Genomic DNA, 21,618 nt, shown 5'->3' on the forward strand with positions numbered 1-21,618 from the left:
AAATTAATGAATAGTCGTAAGAGCATTCTTAGAACATTGATAAATTTAAGACATTCTCAAATAGAAATCCTACAAAATAAATACAATTATTAAATTATTTCTAAATATCTTCAAAAACATTCCTACAAAATAAACACAGTTATCCAAAAATGTCAGACATCTATAATTTTGAGCATCTAAATATTTAAGTTATCTACATTTTTCTTAAAAAAAAGTCCCTAAGATCAATTTTGTTAGGTTCAAAATCACTTTAAAATATGTTTTTAATCATTAAAAAATCCATTTAAATTATATGAAAATCACATTTTAAAAAGTAGAACCAAACATAAATTAATTTTAAATAATTAAATATATTTTTCAAATTGACTTTATAAGGTTTCTAGCAAACATGTCAGCTCAATAAGTCAATATATTTGAACATCTAACAAAAGGTAAATTCAAGTTCTCAAGAACTGCGAACTACTAAAGGTACCAAAGAAACTTCATTCAAAAGCATTAAACAATGTGCCATCCACATGAGACGAAAAAAATTTGAAACTAAAACTTAAAGGGACGTTTGGGGCAAGAATTATCATTAAAATATAATTATCACTTCTTTCTACTGTAAAAACTATTTCAAAACCTCCAATTAGCTACAGTCAACACTATTTCAAGTCTCTCATTATTTACTACAGTTTTCACTATTTTACATTCATCATTTTTTTATTATTTGTTGTAGTGTTTACCATTTCCCTCTCAAACTAAAATAGTTTACACCTCAAACACATACTATTATAACCCAAACTAAAATAACATATACCCCAAACACAAACTATCATAACTCAACTATAATAACTAACTCATTGCCCCAAACGTCCCCTAAAAAGTTAAAAGGACCATGTGGTAATTATACTATTTTGGTTAAAAATCATTTTTGATCCCTCAACTTTCATTAAAGTAACAATTTAATCCTTGAACTTGTGTTGGTAACGATTTAGTCCTTAAATTTAATTAGTAACAATGTGATCCCTATACTTTACAACGAATTAAACCTTATTGTAACCAATATTCTTAAGATTTAATGAAATTTCTTACGCATGTATATCTTTAAATGGATCGAACATCAAATTTTTTTTATAAACTATAAAGATTAGATCGTAACATGATAAAATTCAACACTTAATTTTAAAGAAATTCTTATAATAGGGACTAAATTGTTACAATTTTCAGAATACTAAATTATTACTTATTAAAGTTTAAAGACTAGATTGTTACAAATTTAAAAGTACAATTAAATTGTTACCAATAAAAGCTCAAAGATTAAATTATTACTTTATAAAAGGTTTAGAGACCAAAAATAATTTCAAACCTTTTATTTTTTATTTAGTTTTTAAATATTAAATCTATAGACACTCATTCTATCTCTTGCTCTATTATCAATAGTTTTCAAAAACCAAACCAAGTTTTGAGATCTAAACAAAATAATTTTAAAAATTTTATTTTTTGTTTTCTTTTTAATTTAATTTAGAATTTAACTCTTTTACTTAAAGCATAAAAACTATGATAGAGAAAATAGACTTGATTTTCAAAAAAAATAAAAACCACAAAACAAGGGCAAAATTATAATTTTCAAAATTTTCAAAATTATACTGAAGACTCGATCTTTATTTTTACCTCTCACCAAATCCTTATCAATTAAACAGTTAGAGAAGAAAAGAAGAAAGCTTTTTTTTTTTCCCTCTATAACCAGGAGTGAGAGAATCTCTTTCAACATTGATATAAACAGACTACAAACATTAAATCTTAAAACTCTCAACATAATATGATCCAATGATAATACGACTACAGAGAAAAACTACTGGACTAAACATTAAACAAGATACACCTGCCAATTCAATTTTCAAGTCTCATTCATGGTATAATCTCAAAAACTAGCCATGTTTTTTTAAACCAAAACTGGCTAACTTTTTATCAAACAAACTAAGGGGAGAGGAGAGTGAGTTCATCTGCTGCTAACTGCTCCGCATTATTTTTCTTTTTCTTTTTTTTTCCGGGGAACGACACGGGATAGGGAGATGAATTTTTTTTTTTCTTTTTCAAAAAAATGGTTGACTTTGAAAGAATCTGCTGGAAGAATAAAAAGCACCTTCGTTTTGTTGGGGACTAAGGAATTCCATTAGCTCCACTTGTTGGACTCGAAACCAAATGAATGTGATGGCTCAATGTTCATTTTGGACGGGCTATGCACATGGAGGGTTATTATAGATCAAGTTTTGGATAGAGGCTGGGCATAGATGATCGACCGTTCCCATTAGAATCTGAATTGCCGTATAATGGTACCTGAAGCTCCCCCGAGTACGATGACTTTCGCGGCTTTGGATTCTTGGGAGAAGGGGAGAATGTATCATTCGAACTGCTGGTAGAATACATGGATGATGTTGGCATTCCATGCATCCTCGGTACTCCGGTTGGATTACCACCTCTCTCGACCGACTCCGCTTCCAAAGGTAATTCATCCAATGTCTACAAAAAGAAGGTAAGAAAGTAGTATTTGCTTCAGTTTTGGAGCTGCAACACAAGAGCTAACTTGGGACTGTCAGACTCATACATACTTCTCCAATCTACCACCATTTGTGAATGGTTGCAGAGTGGAACAAAAACAGACGTACCCGAAAAGCCTGTTGTAGAACACGGAGGGTTTCTCGTGTGTGCTTCCTCTTCATTGCCACCTCGTCAGGCTCCTGCAACATCTCTTCAAACAGGTTTTCTCTATTTTCCAACATTGAAATCGAAAGCATTAGTATTATAAGATCAAAACCATAATATGAATCGTGTACATCTCATATACTTTACAAAAGAATAATTTCGAATCTTGGTTACCTGTAAAGTTTTTTTATGAAGACATTGTGCATCTCCTGTTTGGTATGGTTAACCTGGATTGAGATCAATCGTAAACAAGAAGTTGCAAGAACTTACAAAACTATAAAAGCTTACAGCTTTAAAAACTTGAAAATATGTTCACAAGCTTTATCGAATGTTGACCGATACCTAAATTGTTTTTTTAACTTAAAATATGGTTAAGTTTAAGTTCGTTTATTCATATAATAATCGATAATAGCTGCAAAAAGTTAATACATTACCAGGAAATGCATGATGGATTTTGGAACCAAGTCTTTTATATTGTTTCTGACGATTTCATAATATGATTTCAGGAGCAGTTTTATGACCGCAATTTCAATAATCTCCTGGTCTGAACACCCTCCTGAAGGTCTCAGTACAATTGGTGGCTTTAACAAAACATCAAACACATTGTTTAGTTTAAACCAGCGAAACAACTTGAGCAACTTCAACTATGAAACCAGGACATTACCTCTCTCAAATGGATCATGGAGGAGGACTGCTCTGTGTTGAGAACGTGTTCGTTATATGGTTTGCTTGTTGAACTTTCTTTGGCAGATGTACGGTTATCACTCCCACCAAAAATAGACGAAATACCCCAACTTGAACTATTTGCCGTTGCCCCTGAAAAATCAACTGATTGTAAGTGGGATTAGTAACAGCTTCTTTTTTTTCCTTTTTTTTCTTTTTTAATAGAAATGACTAATTTCATTGAGAAAGAATGAAAGAATATAAGGGCATACAAAAAAAAAAACAAGCCCACAACAACCCACTAAAGAAAGGGTTTCCAACTAGGTAAGATATTGCTTAACATGTAATTACAACAAACCTTCAAAATCGAAGCCCAAAGAGAAACATGAAACATCACCAAAGACCAAACTCACTGGGGCCCCTCTCCACGCCCCTAAACACTCTATTGTTTCTCTCTCCCCACAAATCCCATAGTAAAACACACCCCCACAAACCAAAGAAAGCGTCATTTCCTATTTGGAAGGCAAATGGAGGAGGAACTCCCCAATCATGAACTGAACGTCCCTCTGGCAAGCTAGCAAATGATCGAACTCCTACAAGAAATAGCTCAAACAGATCTCGCATACTGACACTCTCAAGAGAAGGTGATCCAGGTTTTCCTCCACCTTCCGACGAAGAATGCAAGAAAAAGGACCCATTAACGAAAGCAACTTTCTCAAAACCTTATCCATCGTATTTACACAGCCAAGTAAAACTTGTCAGGTAAAGAACCTGATTTTCTTTGGAATCTTAATCCATCATAACACATGAAAGACCGATCCGACAGTGGGAGAAAGAACAGCTTCATAAGAAAGCAAAGTCTTGGGTTGAAAACCTCAGGCCTAGGCAGAAATTAACCTTCAAAACTAAACGGAGATGGCAAAGTTTCACTTGTGGATTTCCATAAGTGAAATTTTCTGGACTTATTGGATTTCCATAAAGCTTTGAACAAATCCTTCATTGATATTTTGGCTTTCCCTCCAGATCCTCCTTCAATATTACAATGATATTTTGTAAGTCTTCATCCTCCCTCACTTCCTTCAATACTAGTTCCACATCAAGTAGTGTCGGGGTAGTTAACACAAATAACTCTTCTGTTGGTGGTAATCAAGATAGTGCATTGGCTGCCTTGTTCTGAAGACCAGGCTGGTACAATATCTCAAAATCGTAACCCATTAATTTAGTAAGCCATCTTTGGAATTATGGTTGCACTTCTCTTTGTTCTATCAGAAACTTTAAGGCTTTTTGGTCCGAAATCACTGTAAATCGATTTCTTGATAGGTAATGCCACCATTTCTGTACCGCTAACACCACAGCCATCAACTCTCTCTCATAAATGGATTTTTCCTATGTTCAAGGGGATAGTTTCTGACTGAAATAAGCAATCGGTCTGGAATTTTGAGATAATACAGCCCCTAATCTGAACCTGGACGCATCCGTTTCAATCACAAAAGGGATTGAGAAGTCAGGTAGAGCCAACACTGGAACGGTCACCATGGCTTGCTTGAGTTCTTTGAATGATTGGTTGGCCTGCATTCCAGTTGAGTTAAAGAAGTTGCAATTTGTCCATACCTTTGTACAAACCTCGTGAGATCAAGGAAGCCTCTAAGTTCAGTTATATTCTTTGGCCGTGGCCAATGAACCATTGCTTTTACCTTTTCTTCGTCAGCTTCTCCCCTTCTTGCGATACCCAATGTAGTTACTGTATTTGAATTTGGTAAAAGGTACATTTCTTCCGGTTAGCATATAGCTTATGATTCCTCAAGATATTAAACACCATGGCCAAAATGAATCTCATAAGTAGCAATGTCCGGGCTGTAAATCAGGATGTTGTCAAAGAACACTAAGATAAACCTTCGGAGGAATGGCCCAAAAATCTTATTCATCAGTGACTGAAATGTTGCAGGAGTGTTGGTTAGACCAAAGGGCATCAACAAGAACTCGTAGTGTCCCTCATGAGTTCGGAATGTTGTCTTCTCAATATCTCTCTCATTCATTCAGATTTGATGATAGCCTGACTATAGATCCAGTTTTGAGTAGACGGCAAACCCGTGAAGCTCGTCTAATAGTTCTTCGATGACAGGCATGGGAAATTTATCCGCAATGGTGATCTAATTCAACTTTCTATAATCCACACAGAACCTCCATCCCTCTTTTTTTTTTAACCAACAGAACCAGACTCGAGTATGGGCTACGACTTGGTCTTATAATCCCTACGTGGAGCATCTCTCCCACAAGCCTTCTGATCTCCTCTTTCTGTGGTGCCTATACTTATATGGTCTCACGTTGATAGGTAGCGGTCCCTCTTTCGTATTGATCTGATGGTCAATTCCACATTTAGGTGGGAGCTCAGATGGGATCTCAAAGATGCCCTCACTTTCGCTTAATAAGGCTTGTATCATGATAGGTAATTCTTCTTCTTCCTGATTGGGCTCCTCAAAGATCACGTCTCAATGATCAGGTATCTCGACATTCTGAAATTTAATCGAAAAACCTTGATCCTCTTCCTCCCCGACCTTGGCTAAAGCCTCAAAGGAAATCTCTGATCGTGTAAGCGTCGAGTCACCTTTCAATGTCACAATCCCGTCTCCTTCCATGAAGCTCATTGTCAGTGAGGGCCAGTGGACGCCCATGAACCTCGTGGTAAACTGCCATTGCATTTCCAGCACTACATCCATATTTCCTAAGTCCATCGAAAGAAAATCTGCCTCAACCACCAATTCATGTAACTTGACCATCACTAATTTACAAACTCCATCACCCTGGATCGCTTCTCCATTCCAGATTATCACTCCGTACCTTACTGTTCGTGTTACTGGCAGTTTTAGCTCATCAATCAATCTCCGATGGATGAAGTTATGAGTCGTTCCACAGTCAACCAGAATTATTACCTCCTTACCCCCAATGGCTCCTCTCAATTTCATAATACCTCATTTGGAGAAACCTATCATCGAACAGAGAGAGATTTCAGCATCTTCGATTACTTCCATATCGTTTAATTCCAGAGTCTCCTCGTTCTCTTTGACAACTGCTTCTGTTGAATATAGAAAAAGGAATTTCTTCCTTGTATTTACCATTTTTTCCTTGTATATTTATTCCTTTATATTTCATATTACCGTTAGGTTATTTCCTTGTATAGTTATGTCTCTCTCTTTAAATTAGGGTTCTATCTTTGTACAAAATTAAGAAATAATAGAATTCTTCATAGCATCAAAGTCTTTCTATCTCTTAGGTTTCACGCCCGAAACCATCTCAGCTCTTAGGTTTCAAGTCCGAAACAATTCTCACATTTTTTCTTCTCCTTCGTGTCAAAAGTGTCGACTTTGTGTCAAAAGCCCTCCCATGATAAATTTTTTCGAACTTCAATTCAAAAGTAGCCGTCTGTTGGAGGCGTAACCCACAAACAACGTTTTTTTTAATAAAAAAAAGGTGAAGATCGGCGAGACTAAACCCACCAGCATAGATCTCAATGTGAATAGGGATCTCAACGTGAAGACCGGCGAGACTGCTCCGGCATAGATCGTGCACGTGAAAAAGACGGACATCAAAATCAGATCAGAAAAATTTGAAACAAAGACAGAATCTCAGTGGTGAAGAATTGAAACCCATCAGCATGAAGATCTTAGCGGTGATCAGTGCGTGGTTCAATTTTTCAGCATGGATCAGGTTCATTTTTTATTAAATTAAGTTGGATTCAATTATTTTACAATGTTTAGGGTTCAATTATTTTCACTGGGCTTTGTTTGGACCAGTGGAAGTTTCTGGCTTTAAATCACGTAGGTCCATAAAAATGCATTGGACTATTGGGCCGGTGCTTGATTACAAATTTTTGGTATCGATCACTGGGCTATTGGAACAAAAGGCAGTGTACTGGGTGCTTGATCACAAATTCTTTGTATCAGATCATTGGGCTATTGGAATAAAAGCATATTTACCATTTTTTCCTTAACACGAGTTACAGAGAGCAAATGGCAGCTTCAATCACAAAACAAATTTCAATACAGAAGGATCCTTGCTTCCGATCACCAATCACAAACTAAATGGAAAGAATTGCCTCTTGGTCACAATCATGATGTTCATATGTGGAAAAGAAAAAGAAGACTACTTATCAAGTAAAACTGTTGTACCAAACAAAGATGATCAGAAATACAAAACATAAAAAGCTGAAAACAACATGGTCATGCTATGGTTAATCAATTCCATGACAACAAAATTTGGTGAAGGTCTTTTACTCTTTTCAACTACAAGTGAAATTTGAGAAGCAGCTCGTGAAACTTACTCAGATCAAGAAAATACATCAGAAGCCTTTGAACTAGAAGGAAAATTGCATGAACTAAGATAAGGTGATATGCCAGTGACTCATTGCTTGACTCAACTCTCTCGTTTGTGGCAACAGCTCGATACGTTCGAATATCACAAGTGGATGTGCACTACAGATGCAACTACATACAAACAGATCGTTGAAAAGAAACAAGTGTTCAAGTTCCTTCTTGGTCTCAATAAAAAACTGGATGAGGTACGTGGTCGGATCCTAGCTATAAAACCTTCACCTAAAATTAGAGAAGTTTTTGCAGGAGTGAGAAGAGAAGAAAGCAGAACAAAGCTAATGTTAGGGAAACTCCGAACCTAAAGGATTTGCTCTACTTGTTCGAAATCATGAGGTACGCACTCAAAATACAAATTCTCATGATAACCGCCATAATCGATATCAAAACTATAGTGGAACTGAGAACCGACCACGAAAGACAAGACCATGGTGTGAGCATTGTAAAAAGCCAGGGTATACTAAAGACGCTTGTTGGGACATTCATGGCAAACCCTCAGATTGGCAGCCGAACAAAGGAACTAGTGATAAATGAGGGAAGTCATATCAAGCAAGTTCATCGTCAGAAGGTAATGTTGCCTCTGAAAATAATATTTTTACTAAAGAATAGTTGGATCTCCTCCAAAAACTATTTGGACAACCCAAGTCTACACAAAAGCCATTTGAAGCAAGTGTAGGATCCTCAGATACTTAAAAGGAACCCCAGGAGAATATGATTGTACTTCAAAAAATCAAAGAAAAGAAACGTTGAAATCTTCACAGATGTAGATTGGGCAAGCTCAAAAATTGACAAAAGATCAATTACTGAATATTACACATTTGTATGGAGAAATCTAGTCACGGAGAAGCAAAAAACAATCAGTTGTGTCTAGAAGCAGTGTTGAAGCAGAATTGAGGGTCCTGGCTCAAGAAATATGTGAAGGAATGTGGCTAAAAGGCATCCTATCAAAACTAAAACTTACCACTGAAGAATCAATAGAGGTCTATTGTGACAACAAAGCAGCGATAAATATTGCAAAAGATCCCATCCATCATGACTGTATAAAACATGTCGACATCGATCGATACTTCATCAAAGAGAAAATTGAAAACAAAAGCATCTCTCTCAACTACATACTGACCAAAATGCAAATTGCAGATATACTTACCAAAGCTTTATATATTTGATACATTGAAGACCAAGCTAGATTTAATCAACATATACAATCCAGCTTGAAGGGGAGTGTTGAATATAGAAAAAGGAATTTCTTCCTTGTATTTACCATTTTTTTCCTTGTATATTTTTTCCCTTATATTTCCTATTACCGTTAGGTCATTTCCTTGTATAGTTATGTCTCTCTCTTTAAATTAGGGTTCTATCTTTGTACAAAATTAAGAAGAAATAATAGAATTCTTCAACTTCTGCCTCCTAGTCACTCTCATTCGTAATGAACAACATTAACTCACAATTTTCTTTTATCTTACAACGGTGGCCATGCGTATACCTCTCGTTGCAACGAAAACACAAACCCTTCTCCAACCGTTCCCTATATTCGTTGTCTGATAATCTCTTCATTGGCATGTCTTTCTTCACGGCATTTCCCTTGATGGGAATTGTCACCGTGGAACTCCCCCGTTCTCTACTGCTTTAGGGTTTCCCTTCGCCGTCCCACTATTTGTTTTTGTACTCATTCGGGCCTCCCCTTTGCTCGGCCCATTAATACCTAATTCCTTAAAGGCCAATTTAAAGGCCAAGTTTCGATCGCTAATGACTTGGGCCTCACATATACTATCATCCAAGCCCACAGGATCCCGACTAATAAGTTCCGCCCGGATCGACGGTTCAAGTCCGTTTAGGAACACATCCACGGGGACACTCTCCGACATTTCCGGCAACAGTGCTGAATAGGTCACAAATTTCTTCACATAATCCGTAGCTACCTTCATGTTTGAATGAAGCAACCTCGCTCCGAGACTCCCTTCAACCGTAAGTCAGAAGTGTTTGAACATCCGCCTCTTCAGTTCCTCCCAAGTGTCGATCGCCTTCTGATTATGGCTCCACCGGAACCAGTCTACTTCATCAAGGGTGAAGCTCACTACCGCCACCTTTACCTTCTCGGCATCGTTCTGGATTTCGAAGTAATGCTCAGCATGATAAACCCATGATTCCGAATTCTCTCCCGCGAAGATTGGCATCTCCAGCCTCTTATATGTGCTCTTATCCATCCTTGTACTTCCTTGAGTAGTGGCCGAATCAACCTCCTCCGATTTTTCTTTCCCTTTCCTATCAACCACGTTGGATTCTTCGTTCTTCCTCACAGAGCTATTTTCGCGTACATCTTCAGAGTTTCTCAACGCTTTTACAGAGTCCCAAGATCAACTCCTTCATTCCCAGAATCTCTCTCTCGTTCGCCTCCATTCTTTCCTCGATGTGTTCCTAAGCCATTTGCCTTGTTCGTCCCAGGTTGATGACTCTGATACCAATTTGTTAGGTATCCAAATCTGCCAATGGTAAATACCTAACAAGACAATTCCCAAGAAACAGAGCAAAGCTCTTGTATGATTTATTTATCTACTTTAAGGGAAAATTACAATGGAAATAATAGTACTAAAAGCAAGAAGAGACTAAAAGAAACAACAAGAATGAAAACAAAGAACCAGCCAATTCGAGAGGGCCAGAATTCTCTCCTCCAAAAGCTGCTCCAGCTTTTTCCCAAAATGATTCCTCACCCTGCCTCTCCCTCCTTTCTGTTTTATAACCGAATTTGTGGTCACACCCCCCTCGTCATGCTTCCTCACTCTCTCGATTAATTCTTCCTTCACCCACAACTCGAGGTGTAATTCCCTTCTTGCCCCTCTGTTTGTAAGTGTGTAATGATTGGGGTCCTAACAGAATTCATTCTCATGTATTTGAGAAATAAAAGTGCACAGGATTTCACTAATTATGAGAAATAGGAAAGGTGATAAAAGGGTCACCTTGGCAAATACCTCTTCTTGACAATATACGTCCTCTAGGCCTCCCATTGATGTAAAGAGAGAATTACAGGTTACAAACTCATCCGTTGATCCACTCAATCCATTTTGTGTGAAATCCCATGAGCACAAGGACTCTCCCTAGGACCTCCCAGTCTACCCGATCAAATGCCTTTCCCATATCCAATTTGAGTATCCAACCTTTTTCTTCTTTGCACGATAATCTTCCATTGCTTCATTAGCGATTAGAACCGGATCTAGGATTTGTCTTCCACCTAAGAAGGCGCTTTGAGTATTGGAAATTAAAGATGGCATCACCTACTTCGACCTCTCGGCTAGGACTTTAGTAATTATTTTGTAGGAGGATGCAGTGAGACTTGTTGGTCTAAAGTCTTTGACAGACTGGGAGTCTTCTTTCTTAGGAATAAGGCAAATGAAATTTTCTTTGACATGAGCATTTAGCTTACCGTTTAGATGGAATTTGTCGAACATTTACTGGAATATGGGCTGGAATTTGGGCCAAAACACCAAGAAAAAATTAGTTGTAAAACCATCGGGTCCTGGGGCTTTGTTCTTCCCAAGTGCTTTTAAAAGCTTGTTGTATTTCCTCACTGCGAGATGGTGCTGTTAGGAAGGAATTCTGGACTGCTGGGACTTGTTTCCAATTGCAGTTTGAGGGGATGACTCTAGACCCTGGAATTTTTTTTATAGAGAGGAGAAATGGCCCAATATTTCTTCTTCGATTGCTCGGAATGACTGGATGGAAGTTCCATCGCTTGTAAACAATTCTGTCATTAAGTTCCTTCGTTCTTTTGCTGATAGAGATCTGTGAAAGAATGCCATATTTTCATCCCCCAATTTTAGACTATTCAACTTGCTTTTCAAACGGCTTATGTTTAGTGATTTTTTTATTTCAATCAAGTGCCAAAATCATTGAGATTTCAATTCTTTGGGTTCTAAAAAGTTATCCTTTCAATTTGGAGTCTGGTAAACTTGGTGTTTTTATTCTTGAATCATACTTCTTTGTTACTTTTATTATCGTTATTGTTCAGTTTAATTGTCTGCTTTTCTTTATTCATCTCACATAATTCTTTCAATCTTGAATCTTAAATTATTGATTTTAGATATCTTGTTTTTGTTGCTTCCTTATCTAGTTTGTTGAGTCTTGAACATTAGGCTATTGATTGTTACTTTTCTTTTTTCTGTTCTTCTCTTTTGTTGAATTCTATTGGTCATTTGCTTGAGCTTGACACTTTATAATCATTCTTGCTTGATTTATTTCTATTTTGTAAGGTCCACTTTTCTTCTACTTATTTTTATTTTGCAGCCATGTACCAACAAAGAAGAAGGCATGTTGAACTTCAAAGTAGAGATGCGAGACTTAAAGAAGTTATACAGGAAGATTAGGCAAAACTATACAGTTCTATAAGAAAATATGTTAAGAAATCAATCCAATTAGAATGGAGTTTGTTGTGCCAACTTTTAGAGAACAAACATGTCAACCAGAATACGATTGACCCAAAACAAATTTTCCAAGAATACAGGAAGAAGAATTAAATAGAGAGATTTCTAGCCATGAAGAAAGAAGAGTCGCATAGAGTAAAGAACTAAACAATTCTCAATCAAAATTAGAGATAGAAAACGAGAAGGCAGAGATCCTAGAAGACAAGAATGTGAAGGAAAAATTTGAGAGTAATGTGCAAAGTAATGAAAATGATTTTGGTAGAGATGGAGGGAACAAGTCCAATTTTGACCATTTGTGAGGATGAATTATCTCCTCAAAACGATTCATGCTTGAGCCTATACATAAAGAGAGCTTAATCTTGGTGTATCATCTAGTACCACTTATTTTGATTTTGTGCAAGAATTTAAAGCACTAATGAAGGAGCAATGTTGCCTACATCTCCTAGGAGCAGTTCATCTTCCCTACATTAGGGTTTTGGAGGCTATCTAAACCCTAGCCATTAGAGAGATTTACATCTCAATCTCCTCCACATGTATGTCCAACTCTTCATATACTCAAAGAGCATTAAATCACACGTGAGGTCTTCTGCTCAAACATTCGCTCTAAAATTCGGCTGTCATTCAAAATATAATGGATATAAACAGGTCACAAACATATTAAGTGATTATTTCCCCAAGATTTCCCAAAACAAAAACATACCAGAAGGCGCAACTTTATCACCATCACCTGAAGGCCGAGCACCCTGTTAATGGTCCAGATAGTATAAACTTAGTCACAAGAACATCAATATAACAAGTGTCCCAATTTTAAATTTTAAACTTCATTCTATTGAGGTCATAACGTACAACAATGAAATAAGTAATAAAAACTTAATATCATTCAATGTTATCTGAGTGAATTATTCAGGCAAAGGAAGTTGAAGTGGTCTTTACCTTCTCAGTCAAAAAGCCATTTGAATGTCTGGCAAGGAAAGCTCGAGATTTTGAAGTTTTCTCAGATGGTGGTGCTTTATCAGGTTCAACCACGCCATCCTAATCAACAACAGTCAACAGTTATAAACAAAGACTTTATATGATTAATAAACACGTTCTAAATCATTATTATTGTAATTTTAAAAAGGAAATTGAAAAGAACAAAAAAGAAACCTTCAGCCTTGGAACAGTCGAAGGAACCCTAGAAGACTTGACCTGCTGCAGGGCAATCTCCACAGCCTTACTTCCTCCAATAAAATTTGAGTGTGAGGTGTTTATGTAGCCCATCTGCACATTGTAGACCATTTTTGTCGATTTATAAAAACAGCTACTTCGAAACTTTATTATTTTCACTTTCAGAAGACAACATCAACCCACAATCCAATTTGATTAAGATTTAAAAGAAAAATTGTAATGATATATGCATTCTAGAAGTGTAATCCATTTGTCCACTCCAAAGTTGCACGTGGTTAGGTTCCTAGTTAAGTAGTCAAGGTAAGAGATGAAAATGACAGATGCTTTTGACCAAACTTAGGAAGTCAACGCATCTTCCTGATGAAAAGTATTAGGAAATCCAAAATAAAACATGATAAAATATTAATTTGCCAACAATTAAAGAAGACTCTATATTACAGCTCGTTGCATGATTGACATCTAATGTTAGTATTTCTTCTGCTAATATTTTCAAAGCAACAATCTTAAAACATTTAGGGTTCATTTGGTTAGAAGATTTTCTACATGGAAATTGACACAGGCATACAAAATTCATATTTGTTTCACAGTTTTCAACATTTTACCTGACAAGAAGCTATTCCCAACATTTTCCACAGTTTTCTATTCCCTTCCAAAACTGTGGGTTTTCTCTTTCCCCTCTCCGTTTGTTTTTTTCATTTTATATATAATTTCATTTTGTATATAGTTAATTAATTAATTAATATTAGTTTATCAAAATTAATATAAATATTTATTTTAATAAATCAATAATAATCATTAAAATATTTACTTAACTTATTTTTACAATAAAAATTTATCAAATGAATGCTAATTAATTAATTAGCTAACAATATCTTAAATACATTCAATTGATAAAATAAAATTAGTTAAATTTGGTTAGTACAAAAATTTAATCTTCAATAATAATAATTGTTTACTTATTGTTTTTTTTATATAACCAATCGATTATTTATTGATATTAATTTCAATTTAATATTTCATTATAAACATATAAACATTGTTGATTATTTATAATTGGTTTAGTTATTTATTGTGATTAATTTTTATTACTCCGTTCATTGTTTTCATATCATATTTATATAACTTTTTTTAGTATTCTTTATTAATATTTTTTATTAACATATCATATTTTGGTCCCATTTTTCATTTTTTATATAATATATTGTTTTACTAAAATATATTTTCTCATATTATTGAATTAAAATTAAGATTACTAATTTTGAATTTAATTAATTATAAAAATGATTAAGTGTTAAATTATAATTAATATGACGTTCAATAAATATATTAATTGATTGATTTTAATTATAAATTACTCAATTTTCAAATTTTTATAATTTAAATTATTATTGATTCTTAATTAATTAGCTTTTATCAATATATTGAATGATATTTTCTTACTAATTAATCTATTATAATGATATAAGATTGTCGTGCTTAATTTCATAAATTAAATACAAACATGATTTTTTTCATAAAATTCGGATAGCATTCCCATGCACAACCAAACACTGTTATCTTTAACTCTTAGGCATCCTTAAAATCTTGAACCAAACGGCCCTTGAGGAGTTTGATTTTCCATCATGGTACACTAATATAAATTTTAAGAGGGGAAAAACGAAAGGAAAGGTATGATAGCCATTGAAAAAGTGTACACAATTTTATTACCAACCTCAATGTTAATGAGATGTCCTATAATGGTTTCTGAGGGTTCAAGACCTTCTCGCAAAAAGTTCCCAATAACTTCATCGATCCGCTTTCTCAGAACCGGAAACCTTTGTAATTCACTTGCCAAACATCGATGACTGATCTGATAATAGAAATTATATTGAAAATAATAAACATATAATGGACAGCAAAAGTAAAGAGAAAATGCAACTATCCCCACCTGTACCAACTCATCATATATAAACCTGGCACACTGCAAACTGGGGTCTAGTAGGCGAATGATTTGCCTGCGAATAAGTACTTCAAAGGGCACCTGCGTGTGTGAAGAAACCCAAATTAGTTGATGTCAACCTCCATGTGACAAATTAGTAGATAAGACTTCACAAGATAGACAGCACAAAAAGTAGCAAACAGAATAAGACCTACATCCGGTACAAATACTGCAGATTTAGGGCCAGTTGCATTTTGGATGGCAGTACGAATGTCATCATCAGTCAAGTCCTCACATGGATCAACTTCCTGCACAAGCACATATTATTATTTAAGTCTTTTTTTTTTTTTTTTATGGAAGCCATGCTTTTATTTGAGAAAAATGAAAGATCATACATAGACATACAAAAAAGAATATCCCTAACTACTAATTACAAAAAGCCTGTGAAACAGTGAAACAGTGAAACAGTGAAACAGAAGCCTACAAAGAGGCATTAAAGGTAATGTTCCCCTACATGCAAGTAGTTCGGTATTATTACTTAAATCCTATTGTCCGAACCATGCAAACTTTAAAGCATGTGAAGAGTGTTGAACTTCACGATCCATACTAAAACATTACTCGAGTCAAAACACACCACTCCCATTATAAAAATCATATCATAAATACAATCCAACATGATATATAAGCCTACAATGGCAAAGTGTTTTGCCAATAGCCTTTCTAGGTAAACTAAGTTCAGTTGTCAAATGTGTCGCTTTCAATTCAATCCTTTGTCTACAAACTAAAATCTTGAACGCCCAAAAGTCTTTACCCATACCTTATTTTGCCAGACAGAAGATACACATCTAGGGTATGATTCAAATCTTACGCAGCTTTATTAACAATGAATAGCAAGCAAAAGTCCAAAAAAGATGCACATACAAAATGCCCCATGGAGATTTTTTTAAAAAAATGAGAAAAAAAAAGTACTGTATGCAATCAAATTAGAACTGCAGTCTATATAACAAAGATACATACCTCTAAAGTCTTCACAAAGATTGATTGGAAAATATAGTGAATGCGAGCTCCACCTAAGAGCTTGTCTGTTGACTTTTCATTTTTTCCCTCAACCATAGAACAAAATGCTGTTTCCCAAAAAAATAAATAAATAAATAAAATGCATACACGAAAGATCTTGAACAATGGTTCCTCCTCATTTTATCCATGAATAGTTGTTTCTTATTCAAAATAAATACATACACAAACGAAGAGTAATTATTACCTTCACAATATTTTGAAAGAATATTCAGAAGAAGAGCACCCTGACCAGCCTATCCACGATCAAACGATGAATATAATAAGTTATCATATGACTCTTATCCAAGAAAAGTTCATAATTAAACAAAGGAAAGTCATGAGTTAACTACATCATATTCATTCATCTCAAGCACACGAACACATAGATCGAGTGCAAATAGCTTTCTACATCATTCTACATAAGTAACAACATTGTGTCATTGTGTGATATCCATTCCATATAATAAATTACGACAGGAGCATATATGACCAGTGAATGAGCAAGCCACCATACCACACAATTGACCTAGATCAATAGGATTATGAAGGGACAAAAGAAATTTTGAGAACCTTTGATTCTGTTATTTCTCCATAACTGGCATGCTCCTTTGCAACAGAAACCAAAGCAGCACTTATTCGCGACTTCAGCCCAGGAAATACAGCTTTAATATGTTGTACTAGAACCTATAAACAACATTAGAGAAAAATAATATATTATAGCTCAAAATCATCAACTTGCCGTTGTGAGCCAAAAGTTCCATACAATTGCAGACACAAATATACATATACGGACAAAACATACCTGGTTCAACTTTTTTGCCAACTGAGCAATGCCACAACGATCAGCTAGACCATTATAAACCTGTACAATGCAATAACATGTAAAGAACATATGGATGGCCAATGCTTTTCTAGAAACTTATGTTGAGCTCTATTATAAATAAATCATACCGGATGGGTGCGGAAAAACTTCTCCTCATCCACGAGGGCATCTTTAATGCTCCGATTCAGTAAAATATCCTGTTCAATGAAACAATTAGAAAGCTCTGATCAATATATATATTCAACTACTACAAATTTGTAAATTAACAATACTTGCTCACATGGCTGAAATTTTTTCACAACAAAAAAATTGGAAATACTATCCTGTAGAAAAGTTACAACTATATTTAATTTTAAGCAAACGGTAACTGATGTAAGAAGAATAGGGGTTAATCAGGTAATTAGGCATTCTAGTTTAATTCCCTTTTTACCAGCACTTGTAATAAAACTCTATAAATAGGAACATTCCCATCTTGTATGAAACACATTGTGATTCTAATAAAAGATCCACAACTTGATTCTTGGAGGATTACTCCTTTTATCATTTTGGTATCAAAACATCCATCTGGACCAACATTGACTGTCACTAGTGGAAGACCGGGAAACTCTTGGTGACGCCAATCACAAAAGGGAGCTTTATGAGTTATATTCGTTGACGAACAGCCCACATCTAATTAGAAAGGACCCTTGAAATTCCGAGAAAAGAAAGAAGAAACCAAGATTTTGCAATAATGGATTATTGTCAATCAAAGAAGATGTCCAAGAAAAAAACCAACAATTGCTATAGACAAGAAAATCGATTTTACTTCCAAAACCAATGTTGAGATTCTGACTCAAGTGATTCAGAAGAATTTCAACATACTAATTTTGTCCATGCTCAATTTTCTCAAGGAACCTATCATTATCTACATTGGAAATTTGATTCTAGTGATTCTAGTGACTCTGAAGACGTTTCTAAGTCAATTTGGGATGGAATAAGAAGGCAACAATATTGAAAAAGGGCTTAATGATCCAATCAAATCCATTTTTCAAAAAATTAATGTAAAGATTGAAAGTTAGATGAATTAAAGAATCATCAAGAACAGATTTTTACAGCCCAAAAAGAACGTTCAAGACTTGAAATTATTCTTTTGATTATGAAACACAATCAAGAAAGGTTGATTCAAGAAAATCAATGGATGAATTCTATACCCACTATGAGATTGAAACATATTCAAGAATCCAACAAAATGACTACTTTGATCCCATAGCATTTGAGGAAATAAAGAAAACAACAAAAGAAATCCAACGTTCATTGGAAAAAATGACTCAACATATTGATCATTTATCAATTCATTTGCAAGAGTTCAAGAGCGCATTGATTTCATATAAGGAAGAAAAAAAACAAACGAATCACGGTTGGAAGCTTTTCAAATAAAAAATCTTGAAGATAAAATTGGGAAAAGTCCAACGAAGAAGATGGAAAAGAGGTATCAAACACGGAGCAAAAATCGAGCAAGAACAACGACACATTGCTTGCATAAATGGATCACCAAACTGTCGAAGAATTTGAAGCGAATGATAAAGATGTCATGATTTTTGAACGATTCTCTTTGGAATGTGGTTTTTTAGTGATTGGTTCTTTAAATACAGTTTTGAATGAGCTTGAAGGAAACATCTTTTTTGAGTTTATGGCCGTTGGAGAAGTTCATCTTTTGATGGCAATATTGGATTTTTTGTCTCAAATTTATTCCTTTGATCATAATATTTTTGTTCAAAATGTAGGAGGTCAGCTTGGTCATACTCTGTTGAACAAGTTTATTTCATTCCTTGTTCGCTTCATAATTTTTTTTCTTTTTAACACTAGAAGATGAGTTTTCTTTTTGGAGGGGTAGAATGAAATAAGAAGAATAGGGGTTAATTGGGTAAGTAGGCAATATTCTAAGTTAATTCCCTTTTTACCCCTACTTGTAATAAAACTCTATAAATAGGAACATTCACCTCTTGTATGAAACACGTTATCATTCTGATAAAAGATTCACAATCTTGATTCTTGGAGGATTACTCCTTTTATCATATAGGCTACATCAATAACCATTTTGAAGCCCAGAGGCACCAATTTTCAACGAACAACTTGGATGCAAAACCACCATGAGGCAGTGTTCAATATATTCTAAAATATGTAATTGCTGAAACCCTGAAACCTACAGGCATAAGCAAAAGCTCTTGTGTAGGATAAAATGAGCTAGAAGAATAAAGCATTGCATTTTCCTATCATCAAGTTGAAGTTAAGAATTCGTTAATGCAAGTATGAAGCTTGAAGAAGAATTAACTATCATGCACATGTTAATTAAGTACCCACTTCTCCCCTCATTAACTTTATGCTCACCTCCTGACTGCGATTGACAACCCCAACGTAACCAAGTCGTAGAGGAATCACTTTTCCTAGTAAAAGATTTCGTGCATCTGTACCTCTATCCATTATATCCAGCTGTAATTTCAATATGTAGAATAGAACAAACAAAATCAGAATGTGGATTGTGTCTTGAAAGTATTAAAGAAAAAAAGAAGGATCAGATTGAGCAAATGGTATATCACCTTTGTAATTACACCAATGGTCCTTATACCTGTCAGCAGAAATAAAACATCAAAAGTGTTAAAAAGGATCCCATACATGTGATAAGATAAGTCAACTCATTAAAGATTTTATATAGCAGAACTTCACCGTCAGGATCAGCATTTCCTGCAATCTGAAGAGCGTCTGAATTAGCTAAATCAGAATTTGCTGGTGTGACAGCAAGAATTAAGCAGGTTGGACGTTTGATGTAAGACATGATCATCGTCCTAATTCGTGCTTCAATGTCAGAAGGTTGATCTCCAACTGGAACTTTTGTAATGCCAGGCAAATCAACTAGTGTAATGTCAAGAACATTTGGGGAGAAAATCTTTAACCGAATCTGCTTGTCTGAGACACCTTTGTTTCCACCCACTTCCCTCTCAGTCTCAGACTATACAATATTGTAAAAAACGTATTAGGCATTGCAAAAATCATTTTGCTGTCATCTCTCGAATATGCATAGTTAACACAAAACAATTCCTACTTCATTAGAAGAAAAAATAATAAATCAATTTATATACAATATCTAAATTCATTCTCTCTTCTAATGAACATCCCAATAAAAAGATGACTTTGGAAAAGATAAACAATCAGCCATAGCTGCTAGACAATAATAAGAAACCAACAGACTTAAAAGTAAATGAAATGACCAGAAGCAAATTAAAACCTAAAGCGAGCTCCATACTCCGACAGAAATGAAAAGCTCTCCCATCGAATTAGACCCAAATCAACTTAAGCAACAAGAAAAAGCATAAACCTCACCTGAATTTCCTTCCGAATCTCAGAAAAATCGTAGAACTTCTGCCCTGGCAAGTGGAGGAACTCACCGTATTCCTTGTCGGTCTTAGTTTGTAATAGCTGAAGCACCAGAGGCCTCCTGGTGCATATACCAGAGCCCCTAGGCAAGAAGTCGCGGCCAACGAGAGCCTCGAGTACGCTGGATTTGCCACTGCTCTGACTGCCGACAACAGCGACCTGCGGGAGCTCGATTGTGGATTGGCTGCCGAGCTGAGCAAAGATGTCCTGAAGCTTGTTAACTATAGGTATGACGGAACTGCCTAGGGGAGCAGCAGAAGAAGAAACCGACGGCGTAGATGGAGCAACAGGGTCGTCCGCCATGATTGATGGAGAAAATGGAAGAAGAAGGAAACTACGGGAAGCGGATCGGAGACGAGAGCAAGGGTTTTGAATTTCACAGAGAGAGGGACAGAGGAGACAAGGGTTTGTTCGTTTGAAAGCTTTGGATTTACTACTCCGATTGGTTTACAATAATTTGATAATTGACACTGAAAACTTGAGCTCAATGATATTTTATTCACTTTTTGCCCCTTACAACAAGTGAGCCTCGAACCACAATGTCACGGTTTCATGCCCCTTAAATTTTGTTCATTTTGGAAGTTACACGTGCTTAAAAGTTAGGGTTGGCAACCGGGCCGAGGGGCATCCCCTGTCTCCAGTCTTGTGGGGTAAGACGGGGATTCTCCGTCAGGGAAACGGGTCTCCGCGGGCTTCATTCTCCATTTTCTTGTGGATTCTCCATGGGATTCCCTATTTTTTTATTTAAAATTTGATTTTAATTAAAATTTGATTAGCCCACAAAAAATCCATTAAATAAGTTTATTGAATTCCTCATTTTTTTTAATTCAAGTAATTTTATTTGAAATTTGACTAGTGCACAACATCTTATACATTCAAATAAACACAATTTAAAAACTAACAAATCCATTGAATAAGTTTACAACTTAAAATTCAATAAAGTTTGAATAAATAAGTCAATTAAAGGCAAACATCTTATACATTCAAATAAGTTTACAACTTAAAATTCAATAAAACTCGTCTTTCCCTCTTCAACGATGACTTCACAATCAAATCTTTCTCCTTTCTTGGCATCATCTCATCCTTAGTTGTGAGTATTATTCATTCTTACATTTA

General features: G+C 35.2%; 1 protein-coding gene across 2 annotated transcripts; it reads right to left on the minus strand.

Moving 5' to 3' along the window:
* Positions 1–1,822: 1,822 nt before the first annotated feature.
* Positions 1,823–21,033, minus strand: DRP3A (dynamin-related protein 3A). 2 transcript variants are annotated; one of them, XM_039047914.2, is made up of 20 exons: positions 20,449–21,033; positions 19,795–20,077; positions 19,668–19,696; positions 19,459–19,560; positions 17,220–17,288; positions 17,071–17,130; positions 16,839–16,952; positions 16,474–16,522; positions 16,230–16,336; positions 15,428–15,520; positions 15,222–15,314; positions 15,006–15,143; positions 13,274–13,387; positions 13,061–13,159; positions 12,828–12,870; positions 3,350–3,513; positions 3,120–3,266; positions 2,860–2,912; positions 2,649–2,748; positions 1,823–2,502 (listed from the first exon to the last, which is right to left on the minus strand). In XM_039047914.2, the coding sequence occupies exons 1-20, from the start codon at positions 20,803–20,805 to the stop codon at positions 2,239–2,241; spliced, it is 2,478 nt and encodes an 825-aa protein (XP_038903842.1). In that variant the 5' UTR covers positions 20,806–21,033; the 3' UTR covers positions 1,823–2,238. The 2 variants fall into 2 exon arrangements, with proteins under 2 accessions (XP_038903842.1, XP_038903843.1); XM_039047915.2 differs by having other exon boundaries at positions 3,350–3,501; positions 20,449–20,982.
* Between the last annotated feature and the right edge of the window lie 585 nt (positions 21,034–21,618).

This window comes from Benincasa hispida, chromosome 11 (genome assembly GCF_027475165.1).
Source record: "Benincasa hispida cultivar pf3 chromosome 11, pf3_genome.v1.1, whole genome shotgun sequence".
NCBI classification, from domain to species: domain Eukaryota; kingdom Viridiplantae; phylum Streptophyta; class Magnoliopsida; order Cucurbitales; family Cucurbitaceae; genus Benincasa; species Benincasa hispida.